The following is a 13,181-nucleotide window of genomic DNA, read 5'->3' as shown; positions in this document are numbered from 1 at the left end:
TGATGGGTCTTCTAAATCAAGGTCACCTTATACTAGTAGTGTCCTCTGGGTATTAGATCAGTGTTTCTATAGCCCTGGCTACCTTTGATGGAGTTTAGGGTCCCTCAGTTCCAGAGGGAGGGAATTTCCCTAAATCCCCTGTATTTCTGCTTTTCCATTTTCAGGTAATCCTATCCCCCACTGTGTCCTTTACTTCCCCTTTTACTGTGTTCCTAAGTTTTCTCTCTGGAAAGAAAACTCATAGTGACCTCATGGTGTATGACTGCCAGCCCAGAAACCTCCCTCCCTCTCTACCATGTCTGCCTAACTTTCTATAAATAAATGTCCTTCTCCTTCTTCACCAGCCCCACCCCCACCCAGCCTACCCCTTCACTGTCAGTCAGTTGACAAGCATTTATTAAGGTTTACTACGGTCACACACTGCACTAAGCGCTGGGGAAGCAAAGAAAGGCCAAAAAGCGGTCAGCTCACACTCCGATGGGGGTGGGAGGGGAAGAGAGATTAGAAGCAAATAATGATGCACGGAGTAAATGATGGAAGTGCTGGAGTTGGGAATCTGGAAGACCTGAGAGAAAATCCAGCCTCAGAGAACAGCTATGTGACCTTTGGCAAGTCACTTAACCTCTATCTGCCTTGGTTTCCTCAAATGTAAAATGGAGATAATAGATAAAACGCTTTGCAAACCTTAAAATTCTATGCAAAGGTTATTGTTATGGAGGAAATCTCAGAGGGAATTCAGATCAATCAGTTATCCTACAAATAAAAACTACTCTTTGAGAACCCAGGGACTGGAGGGAGTGGCTTTGCAAAGGATATATTGTGTTTTTGGTGGGGTAAAACTTTGCTAATGTGGAGAAAAGCTCAGGATCCCCTCTAAGATCTCTCACCAACCCCAGTGCGTGTGTGCCTGTATGATATTACACAAGTCACTCCCCCTCTCTTTGACTCAATTTAACTAGATGAGTAAAAGTGCCCTTTCCTGTTTTGAAGTTAAAGGATTCTTCCCACCTTCCTTCTAGACCAGCTCCTTCCCCGCAGCCACACAGTTCCCCAGCTCGCCCCCCTAGGAATGCAGGGGGCAAGAACCCCGACCACTCAAGCCGCCAGCGAGGCAAAGCCGAGAAGGCCTGGGCATGCTCAGTTTCAGGAACAGGTCTGGGGAGACAGAAGAAGCATTTGAACTCCGGCCACCTGGGGTATGGGGTTCCCAGGGCACTGGTCACCCCCAGTCTTCCAGAGTCTGAGCGCCCAGCCCGGGGGGGTGGGGGGGTGGGCTAGCATGTATGAAGCAGGCGCAGTGGGGCCGAGGGGCTGGGGGGAGGAGGAGTTCGAGGAGGAGAGGGAGGAGGGGGAGAGGAGGAGAGAGAAGAGGGGGAGGGGAGGGGAGGAGCGGAGGGCTCGGCGGCGTCCTCCAGGGCCGGCTCTGCGGCGGCTGGATCGGAAGCCGCAGGGAGGAGGATCCAGGGAAATAAAAACGACCGAGAATGACCTCTAGCAAACGAGCCTGAGCTGGGCCCAGTCCTCCCGCGCTACCCCGTCCAGCCCCCGCCCGCTCCGCCTCCAGCATGGGAGACCGGGGGCAACCACCAGAGCGCTCAGCCCCGCACCCGCACCCTCACTTCCAGGGGGACCCCGGTAGTTCGGCGTCCCTGGTGAACGGCGTCTTGCACAACGGCTTCCACCCTCCCGCGTCACCCGCGCCTCCGCAGCTGCAGCCGCGACCCTGTGGCCGGGGTCCCGCGGGCGGCAGCGGAAGCAGCAGCGCGGACTCCCGGTCCCAGTCACAGCCGCATCCCGACGGGCCTCTGCCGCTCCACGACTCCCCGGCCAAGAAATGCAGGCTCCGGAGGAGGATGGACTCGGGGAGGAAGAACAGGCCGCGTAAGTGGTGCCAGGGGAGAGGAAGCCGAGGGCGGAGGAGCCGGGGCGGGGGTTGGGGGTGGGGGGTGTCACACCGTCCGGCACTGCCCACGGGGCGCCCCCAACTCACACCCCCGGATTGCACGGGGCGGCCTCCGGTGTGGGTACTACTCTTGGCAGCCTGGCGCTTCTCCGGAGGGATGGGCAGTGGGGCTTTTACCCTCGGTTAGGGCTCTCGCCGTCTTATTTGAGGCTGGGAAGAATGCATTGCGGGGGACCATGGCTGGGAGGAGGGGCTGCCTTCGGCCGGCTCCCTGAGCTCCCCGAGGCTGCAGCCTCTTACTCCCTTCACTCTGACGATTTTCTTGCCCTTTGAATTGCAGAGTAGCCTCCAACCTCACTGGTCTATTGGTGAACATCTAGTCAGGAGGTGTGTAGTTTGACAACCCCCAAATCACAGCCTATTAAATGGTGTTTCCATGCAACCAATCAGAGGGCCCACCCGGGGGGACACACCCACTGATACCATGTGGGCTGGGACAATACAGACCAATGAAAAGCCTAATTTTTTTTTTATTTGGTCTGGTTGGGAGTTTGTGGTTTGATTGTAATTTACAGTGTTTAGAAGACTAAAATGAGTTATTTCACAATACACAGCCTGAGTTATATAATGTTAGGTTCTAAAGGGTGTTTCCAAACTAGACTTTCTGGGATGTAAATTTGCAGGTTGTGTTTACAACCTGTATTAGAACTAAACCTTATTTATTCTGCTGGTGACCTACGCTTGTATATCTTTAATGAAGCTGATAAATGGCAAGAAACACTGTAAGTAAGCTGTAGGTTTAATATCCAAATTAAGCACTGGGAGGAGGGGAGCGAGTAATGCATTCAAGAACGGAAGACTTCTCAGTTTAAGTTTCTCCTCTCTTGACATTTTCCTTTCCCTCTCTTAATCGATATTTTCTGTTGTTTCCTAAATCTTTTAGAATCGCATTTACATTGTTACCTTCGGCACTAACATACTCCACGACTGTAATTTCTGTGGGGCTGAAATTTGGGCACAAAAGTCTCTTGTTTTACCTAGAATTGTGAAATCGTTTTTTTTTTTTTTTTTGTTGCCAAAAGCTCTTTAATGCATGGTTTTAAAATTTTGCTTTTACACTGGTTGGAAAACTATGCTTGTGCACTTGATTAATTATAATACGCATTGCTACCGTGGTTTACTAGCCTGGTTGAGCACTTCGGAAACTTTTAAAGATTCAGTAAGTGTCTGGTTTGTATTTAGAAGCCTAATACACTTACCATGAATTATTGGGTGCTATATTTACCCGTATTTTTTTTTTAATCGACCTCCTATGGACTAAAAGCCTAATGAATTCAGGAACTTCAACTTGAATCTTTCCTCTCAAGCCTAGCAATGTGTTTTGCACACCATATTTAAAACAAATGTTTGTTGAACTATAAGTAGTACTATAGTCAGACACCTAGTCAATGCTGAAATGTAGTGAATAATTTAATACACTAAAATGTTTTTGCTCAATGTTGGCAATTTAAATGCCTGATGTTCAGTTAAGCTGTCTGGTGATATTGTTTGGTTTTGTTTGCTTTTTTTTTTAAAGAAAAAAAAAAGACTGTAGTAATTAACACCTTTATGTATGTAGAAAGGAGTGAACTAATAACAACCTTCAGAAATGTGTGTTGTTTTTTTTTTAAACAAGATAAACAGTGACTTTTTTGGGGGGTTACTTTTAAACCTCTTAATTAAAAAAATGGTTTGCTTTCTTAGGAAAAAATAAAACTATTATGGTTTATAAGGCATTAAATATGGCATTAATAGTCATTTGAACAGAAAATTGCAAATATGAATTGAGTGTTTGACATTTGCCCATATTTTCTCCTCTGAAGTTTGAATAGACTACTTAGTATACAGTTTGATATCCAGTCCACCTGCAGTGGAATCTCAGGTTTACCATTGTGTGACGTTGTGACACTTTACTTAGAGCCTGTTTCCTCATTTGTGAAATGAAGGAATTGGACTTAGAACTCTAAATCTGTGATACTATTATTTTCCCATAAATGTTAATAAAGTAAACCTTGAGTGATCCAGGTGGAGAATGGAAGAAGAATCTTCTTTCTTGCTAAATAGAGGATACACCAAAAACCTTAATGCAGTTGTAAACTTCAAAAGCTTACAACTAAAACTTTTGGATACTTTTTACTGAATCCCTGTGATCCGTGCATAAATGTTAATAGAGTAAGCTTTCAGTAAAGGAAGAGAAATTTACTTAGCAGCAGATATTTATGTAATAGAAGGGGAAATTTTTTGTTAAATACTATATTCCTGTTTTGTGTATGTATACAGAACTTTAATTTATTAAGAGAAGGATGAGTAACTACTAAAATTGTGCATACTTCTTTCCTTGAAGTTAGGTAGAGGTCTTACAGTCTTTCAAATAATAAATTACTTCCTATTTACTGGTTTGTACTTCCTACATTCTGCTGTTTGCTTACCTCCATTCTAAAAATGGGGGCAGGATACAACCCGATAGGCAGGAGCCCTTCTGTCTGCCTCATTTCTATTAGATGGGTACCCCCAGTGAATTTGTAGGCCAGGGTCTTTCTGAAGGGCTGTCTTTATGCTCCTTGGTGCGTGGCATTTGTTTTGTCAGAGTGTAGGCTACTTGAAGGCATTTAATGTTCAAACCTGGTAGAGGTAAGTCAGAGTCAGAGTAAGTATGCTTTGGCTTAAAAATAAAGAAGGAAAGGGAAGAATAGAATCTATATTTTAGTGCAAGGGAGAATTGGAGGTGGGGTTGATCTGAGCTTTAGCAATTACAATAAATTGTTCTCCTCTGTGGAAAGAATTTCACCTGAAATGTCTTTACCTCTTTCCTACACTTGGGTCAGTCCCAGTTCCTTCTCTTTAATGAAGCCTTCACCTATTTTGACTATAACATTAAAAAGCCATAGAAGCTTGACCAAATTACTTTTTTGGAACTTAGTTCTCTCCAGAGTTCAGTGATGTGTTAGATGTACAGATCCTCCTCAGGTTGGACTAGATGTTAAGCCTTTCTAACTCTGAAATTTTAGGATTCTCTGATATTCCACATTCCATTCATTCTTCCTTCTCTGAACATCATCTATACTACATAACCAAATCACCTAACATCCCATCTTACATTGTGAGCTAATTGTTTCATGTGACCTCAATTAGACTATAAGCTCCCAGATCAGGAGGAATATCTATTGTCAGTAGAATTGTACAGTTTTAGAACTGACAGGAATCCCAGAAGTTGTCTAGGGTAACCTATTCTTAAGCAGGAGTCCTGTGTACCAGCAGAGTACTGAACACAAAAATCTTTGTTGGCTTATTCATACAGCCGACAAGCAGCAGGGAAAAAACAAACTCAAACAACTGATATTATTTTTAGTGAATTTTCCAACTACAGGCTTGAGCAAAAACTGAGACTGAATTCTGTGAATCCATAGTTTGGGCTTTCATAGCAGAAATGGACTTTCTGCTTTGGAGGTTTTGCTGGTTAGGTCTTTCTTCACTTGATTCCCAGAGATTCAGAAACTTCTTCAGGATATACCTTTAAACCCTAATATATGGGGCCATATGGGGCCAATCTAGATATATAAATGTATTGCTATTTTGCATGCTGTTCTTAGTTCACTGGTCCAGACAGTTGATTGGGAGGCATAACCTTATAGACTTTAAGAGAAAAAAAATGGTAATGTGTTCCTGAGTATCTCCCATGTGATCTGTATTTATTCTGATATACCAACTTATGTATATGTTGCCTGCCTATCAAGATATAAGGTCCTTGAAGACAGGGACTGCTTTTGTTTTTCATCCCCAGGGCCTAGAACAGTGCCTGACACTTAGTAGGAGCTTAATAAATGATTGATTGATTTCATTGGACAATATAGTTCATAAGAGTCGGAGAAAGTCAAATGGCCCAGTTGCTTCAGTTTACAAATGAGGAAATTGAGGTCACAGAATTAAAATGACTTGCCCAAGTCATACATATGCAGTGAGTAGCTGAGCCTGGGATTACCAATGAAGACCCCAGATTCCAAATCCAATTCTCTTTCCACTATAGTCTATCTACTTTCCACTGAGACTTGGAAATGCTTGTCTGACTAGAATGAGGTAAAACACCGAATAATGCTATGTACTCTCAACCACCACCCCAAGTTATCTTTTTTTTAATGAAAATATTGAATACATACTTTTTTAAAAGACAAGGAAAAGGACACAATGTACTTTACAAAAGCTGCCTTGAAATTCTGAACTTTTAAACACTATACTGTTACAGATGGGCAGCAAAAGCAATGGAAATACTGGAGAAATGCAAAATACAAATACCACATCAGGCTATAGCAAAGAGCACATTGGGAAGAGGTTGAAGGGTTTCTGTCACCCCTTATTATCCTTTTTTCCCCCTTCTGAAATGTACTTGATTATTAATGCCTGGGACATGCCCACCAGCTCTCTGAATTGTAGAACTTGTTTCCAAATCCATCTGGGTAGAAAGCGTTTAGGAGAACTGGGAGAAGGTTCATGATGTCCAAATTTTTTTTACTTGAAACCTAGAATGGGAAATACTGAAATCTATAACCAGTTTTGTAAACCACATTTTTGAAAATGAAAGGTTTTAAACCTTTTAAAAAAGATGCAGTTTAGACCTGGGCCAATTTCAGAATTCAGGAATTAGATTCTCCATTATTCCTGAATCAGGATAATTGGAGAGAAAGGAGGATTTGCAGTTGCTTGGTAGCTAGAAAAGCTATATATGCCAATTCTGGAATCCCCCCAGAATTCCTGGTTGCCTTTGCATGGGACAGATAGGTAGGCATTTTTCACAGCATAATTAATAATTCAGAGAGGGGAAGCAACCTAGCTTAGTGGCTGGAGGATTTAGAATTAAAGAGAAAAGAAATAAACATTTATTAAGCACCTATGTACCAGGCTTTGTGCTAAGATATTTACAAATATTATCTCACTTCTATCAAAGAACTGCTGAGGTCTCCCTCACTGGGTAGTACTGTATTCTATGAACTGATTTACATCTCAAATGTTCTAGCCTTAGTTTTTCCAGTCATAACAGAGAACAAGTCTTTTTTTTCCTCTCATTGGGATTGCAGATACCAAGTGCTGTGAACTTTTTGGGTGATATGGCCATAGAATCAGAGAATTTCAGAGCTATCAGGGTCCTTAAGAGCAGAATAGCAAAATCTAGATTTGGAAGGCCATCTTCTTTGACTTCTTTATTTCATAAATAACCATATCAAGGCCCTGTGGGCTGCAATATCTTATCTAGAGTCAGTTAGTAAATAGAGATAAGATTCAAATTCAGGTCCCCTGGCTCCAAATTGTTGTCTCTGTAATTGTCTAGTGCAATCCCTCATCTTTACAGGGTGAACCCTAAAGAGGGAAAGTGACTTATTCAAGGTCATTCTTTTATTCCAGTCATTGCTACCCTTAGTTTTTATATTGTATCCTTGACCTAATCTCTCTCTCTACCAACTGAACTCTTCCTTGTTATAGAGGGAAAAACAACGAAAGGGTCTAACAGTATTCAATATTTCATTACCCTCTTCTTCCACTTTTCTACCAAGAGAAGGAAACTGTGTTTCATCATCTGTCTCTGAGACTAAAGTTGAATGTTATCATTAATCAGTTTGTTTGCCTTTCAGTGTCATTTTCATTTGCATAATTGTAGTCATCATGGTGTTTGTTGGCCTACTTGTGCTTATGTCACTATTCATCGGTTCATTTAGGTCTTCCCATGTTTCTCTGAATTCATCATTTATTACTGTTTATTGGCACAAGGGTATGCCGTCATATCTATCTATCAAAATTTGTTCAGCCCCTTCCCAATTGTTATGCTTCACTTTATTTCTGGTATTTTATTATGAAAAATACAGCTGGGTACTCCTTAGAGTACTTGATGAATCTGCTTAAGTGATCATTTGTATTTGGATTTTATTCAATAATTACATAAAACATGGTAGTCGGTTCTAGCTCAATGGAAATATGCAGTGCAAATCTAAATTATTCTGTCTTTAGATTGATTACTGGCACTAATTGGACCTTGGTTGTCCAACTGTCATCATATTTGGCCATATGGTGCCTTTTTGTTTTGGAGCACAGGTTATTATATAAGGACTTAAAATACATTGCCTTGCATTAAATTTAATGAATGGGTTAATTTTTGTTAGCTTTTGCTAATAAGAATTAGGATATAGGAGAAAGTGTATTGAATTTAGAATCTGGAGATCCCAGTTCCATTCCCAGCTCTGATACTAGCTGTATTGCCTTAGGCAGGTCACTTAAACTTTTTTAAAATAGAAATTGACCTTTTATTATACTAATCAGTGTCTTTAACTTTTTTTTTTTTAATACTAAGTGATATGTCTGCTGAAAATTCTGGTGAGAACAGTACCTGTCTGTTTTAATCATACCAACTGCTTAAACTTTTTGGGCCCCAATTTCCCTGCCTATAAATCGAGCCTAGGAATTTTTCACTACCTACTTTTTCAGTTATTGAGAGGAATATACTTTGCAAGCTTTAAGGTCCTGTATTTAAATGTGAGCTGTTGCTATTGCTGGGAATTCTATTGAAACCAACACATCACCCAAATGGGTGGGGATTCATAATGTTTTAAATGTCTGTCATTTAAGTGGTTAAGTTAGGAACCTGGATCTCTGACAGGCCCTTCTTCTAAACACCCTATCTCTCCAGTAGTAATCCTATCTGTAGATAGGATTACATCTGTATGTATGTGTATATATATATATATTTATGTATATATATATCTGTAGATAGGATATATTATATATAGGATAGATATCTGTAGAAATTCAGCAGCTAGTACAAAGTATGTTTGGTTATCTATGTCCTCTAAGTATGTACAAATGGTGTTTGTTAGCACTGAGCTTGCTGGATATACTCTATAGTATAGGGTACAAGTATAAAATGAAACTTAATTGTGTCTTGGGAACTAGATTGCCAAAGAGGCCTAGAGGGGTTCTGGTGGTGCTTTTTGTTTTGTTTTCAAGGCATATGTCTTTCTGCAAATAGCCAGATCTCGTAAGAATGTAATTTTAGTTTAGATTGTCAATGAATGTAGTTTCATAGCTTTAATAGTAATTTCATAACTTTAATACCTAGGCCAGTTTTTCACCTTGGAATGTCATACACTAAAGTCAGATGTCAAAGGCATATGCACTGGACTGGGCACAAGTGCACTGAGCTGCTTGGTGAACCTTTCCCCCACATCACTGAGCTGTCACAAGAGGTGTCCAGTTACTTGATTTATGATATCTTTCAGATGCTTATGTTGGCTTATCACATGGTGTGTGTGTGTGTGTGTGTGTGTATGTGTGTTTAAAAAAATCAGGGGATTTCGAGAGGAAAGGATTTTTATAGGGAGTCAGAGCAAAATAATAGAGTCAAATAGTTATAACAGAAAAGGATATATGTGTTGTTAAGGAAGAACTTGGAATGACTAATGATATTAGTAGACTGACATATATTCGAGTTGGGAAAGACCTTCAAGGTCAGCTTGTCTATCCCCTTCATAGAAAAATCTGAGGTCCAAAAAGGGGAGATGACTTTTCTAATGTCACACACTCAGCCAGTGACAGAACTAGGACTTGAACCAGTCTTTTAGGAGGGTGGCGGGTGAGGTCTCTCTCTACAGAGAATAGAGGAGGCTAAAGCTATGGGTCTTATTCTTTATTGGAAAAATAAAACACATCTACAAAAACTTTTAAGAGGATATGTCTGCTATATGGGCTAAGAGGCTTTCTGTGTATCAGGGCAAATCTCTGGAGCTTCTGTAAATAAATGTGCACTCCAAGGGATGATATGATTCATCACTGCTATAGTAAGCTCCTGGGACCCTTTATCCACTGGAGATATACCAGCCATGTGACTCCCAACCCTCATTCAAAGGAACCGGCTGCTAAGACAATACTGAACAACACAATTCTTCATCTGTAAAATGAAGGGGTTGGTCTAGATGACCTCTGATAGCTCTTCCAACTCAAAGCTTACAATGAAGCATTTGGAGCATTTCTGGCAGGACAAAGACCCAATTAGAGCTCCAGGGTTTCTTGGAAAACAGTTCATTCTCAAGATCACAGAAGACTTTCCATTCCTCAATTCTCATCCATTTTCTCAAATGGATTCTAGAGCCTGTGAAAAGCCCTTTGGCCAGATCTGGTTCAGATATGCTCTTGTAGCATTGCCACAATGGGTTTATCATCTCTCAGGGTCTGGGTCAAGACATTTGTACTAGCTCAGGAAAGCCTAGTAAAGGGTTTTACCCACTTTTACTTCTGCCAATCTTACCAGAATGCTGAGTCTTACCAGTGGTTGGCAGAAAGGACATGCATTTGGATATTCTGGTCCCAGTGGGGATATAGTATCAACATGTTCTTGAGTCTTTCTTCATGGTATTTTGGATTCAAAAAATCAGTGAGGCTACACATTTTGTGGGAGTTTGTGTGTCTGTGTGTTTTTAAAAGTTTCATTAATGCCTTTTGTTTTTTACAATAGCTATTTCCGTACATTGGATAAAATGCAAATAGGATAAAATACAGATTCCTATTTGGCATTTAAAGCAGTTCCCATTTTGACTCCAACCTACTTTTCTCAGACCTGTTCCACATTAACTCTTCCTTTTGAGGTTTATTCCATCTTCCTAACCTTCACACACTACCCATTCCAGCAATATTAGTCTCTTTGATGTTTTCCATACTTTCCATGTCACTTCCACGCACAGGCGTCCCCAACCCTGACTTGTCCCAAACAAAACTGACGAAAAAGCAACTACTGCTGACTGAACCTACCACATTCCAAACCCAGGTCCACCTCTCTATTGAAATGACACCCAGAACATCTTGAATTAAAACCTATTGCCAGTGAGTTATGGGAACATCTGGGACTTTGGATGCTGAGTTTATTCAACACCCTGTCCTTTTTCTCCCCACACACACAATGTATGTAAACAATATATAATGTGTATATATGTGCATTATATGTGTATTTATACATAGATATCAACTTGTGTGTCTAAGCATATGTATGTAGATATTATTAAATATTTGGCACCTACAACTTTCTGGCATGTAATCTACCATCCCTTTTATGTTTATTTGCATTGTACTTATTCCCCTAGAGAAAGTTTATAGTGGAATGAGAATTTTTACTATAGCAGGAAATCCATAAATCTTGGCCTCATGTTGAGTGTGAAGTCTCAGGTTGTTTGGCTCCACAACAGGGGATCTGGGATTCCCCAGTTCTTGAGCCCTCCTCCCCCAAGCAATGAGCTCTATATCATCTACTGGGACACTGGAAGGTCCTGCAGGAGGATTTGGAACCACTCACTTTATGGTGTTTTAATAGAAGGAAATTAAATCACAAAATCCAGTTATCCAGTTTTTACCAATGCTGTTATATATCTTGGATATTGAGAAAAAGTTTTATGCCTCCATCACATGTTGTTGTTATCTGACTTTGCAACCTGTGTGAAGGACTGGTTTCCTGACTTTTACCAATACCAGTTTTTTCTGTTTTAGCTTTTTCCACCCCCCACCCCCAATCTCCCCACCCCCCTGGCTTTGAGATTTGAAACCTTAGGTCTGAAATGAAGTCATTCTATACAATGCATCTGCAAGTGCACTCAAGTCCTTGAACTTGAAATGAGTATTCTCTCACACACAGGATTTGTTTGTAAATGAGTTCAGATTGATGGAAGGAGAGATTTTGGTGTGCAGAGCCCTTCACTAGCTGGCCTCTCCCCACCTTTGCTCAATTCTTATACCTTACTTCCCTCCACACACTCTGAGACTAAGTGACATTGGCTTCCAGTTTGTTTGCCATGCCTGAAATATTCTGCTTCCTCATTTCTGCCTCCTGACTTCCCTGGCTCTTTTCAAGTCTCAGGAAAATTTCACCACCTGCAAGAAGCCTTTCTTGGTTCCCCTTAATGCTTGTTCCTTCCTCCTGTTGGTAATCTCCAATTTCTCCTGTCTGTACCTTGTTTTGATTTAGTTGTTTCTAAGTTGTCTTCTGCATTAGATGGTGCACTCCTTGAGGGCAGGGACTGTCTTTCTTTGTATTCCCAGTAGTTAGAACTGTGCCAGGCATCTACTGGATGCTTTATAAATGCTTATGAAAGGAATGTTGACTGACTTTTTTTTTCCTTAAAGCAATTGGTGTTAAGTAACTTGCTCAAGGTTACATGGCCAGTTATTTCTGGGTGTGGTGCTAAGTATCCGAGCCAGGAGAGCCAGGATTTGATCCCCAGGTCATCCTGACACTGGGGCCGGTGCTCTTTCTCCCAGAGACACCTGGCCGCCCCTAAGCAATTGGGGTTAAGTAACTTGCTCAAGGTTATACGGCCAGGTGTTTCTGAGTGGGTGCTAAGTGTCTGAGCCCAGATTCGATCCCAGGTCATCCCTACTCTGGGGCTGGTGCTCTTACTTGCTGAGCCACCTGGTGGCCCCATGTTGACTGACTTCTGGAAGTACCTCAGTAACTAATTTTGCCTCTTTCGTTTATTCCCTTGCTTTTGCCTCAGCCTAGATTAGATTTTTAATGTCACCAAGTCTGTGTAGTGAAGCTCATGCATTTTTGGGGTAGGGGAGGAAGGTAGAGTGGGAAAAGAAAGCCACTCTTGTCCTCACTTAGATAATGTTTATTCTTATATTGCATGTCATGGCTAGACCACAGCCATTAGAATGTGCATATCACAAGTTCGATCAAGGTGCCTTCCACAGCACCCTTCCCCCAGCTTCCTTAACTGAGGACCGGGTCTCACACTTCCCTGCAAAAATCGAGACCATTTCCTGAAAGTGCCCCTTTCTCGTTTTATTTTGCTCAGGCATGCCAGTTCACTATCTCCTTCTCTCCAGTTTCAGATGAAGAGGTGTCAAGGCACCCTCTTTATATGTGCCCTTAATCCCATCTGCTCCTGACTTGTCCATCAGATTGCCTTCCCTCTCACCCTCATACTCTCTTAAAATTTTTAAAAAAATATTTAACATTCACTTTAAAAATTTGATTTCTAAATTCTCTCCCTCTAATCCCTTTCCCCACCCATTGAGAAGACAAGCAATATGATGCCCATTATACATGTGAAGTCATGCAAAACACTTCTATATTAGTCATGTTGCAAAAAAAAAGCAAGAAAAATAAAGACAATGAAAAACAGTATGCTTCAGTCTGTGCTCAGAGGAGGATACCATTTTCCATCATAAATCTTTTGGAATTGTTTCAAATCATTCTAGTGATAAAAGTAGC

General features: G+C 41.3%; 1 protein-coding gene across 3 annotated transcripts in view; it reads left to right on the top strand.

Annotated features, from left to right (window-relative positions):
* Positions 1 to 1,364: 1,364 nt before the first annotated feature.
* Positions 1,365 to 13,181, top strand: part of PANK1 (pantothenate kinase 1) — a 70,529-nt gene continuing 58,712 nt past the window's right edge. For 2 of the 3 annotated variants that reach the window (XM_069099190.1, XM_069099189.1), the window contains exon 1: positions 1,365 to 1,881. In XM_069099190.1, coding sequence (XP_068955291.1) covers positions 1,566 to 1,881 — 316 coding nt within the window. In that variant the 5' untranslated portion in view covers positions 1,365 to 1,565. Of the gene's footprint in view, positions 1,882 to 2,050; positions 2,686 to 13,181 lie in introns of those variants that run through there. The other variant, XM_069099191.1, reaches the window with a different exon arrangement.

Source organism: Petaurus breviceps, unplaced genomic scaffold (genome assembly GCF_028583685.1).
Source record: "Petaurus breviceps papuanus isolate PSGF00001 unplaced genomic scaffold, PetGlider_PUasm1.0 37, whole genome shotgun sequence".
Lineage (NCBI taxonomy): Eukaryota > Metazoa > Chordata > Mammalia > Diprotodontia > Petauridae > Petaurus > Petaurus breviceps.
This window is presented reverse-complemented; position numbering and strand designations above follow the sequence as displayed.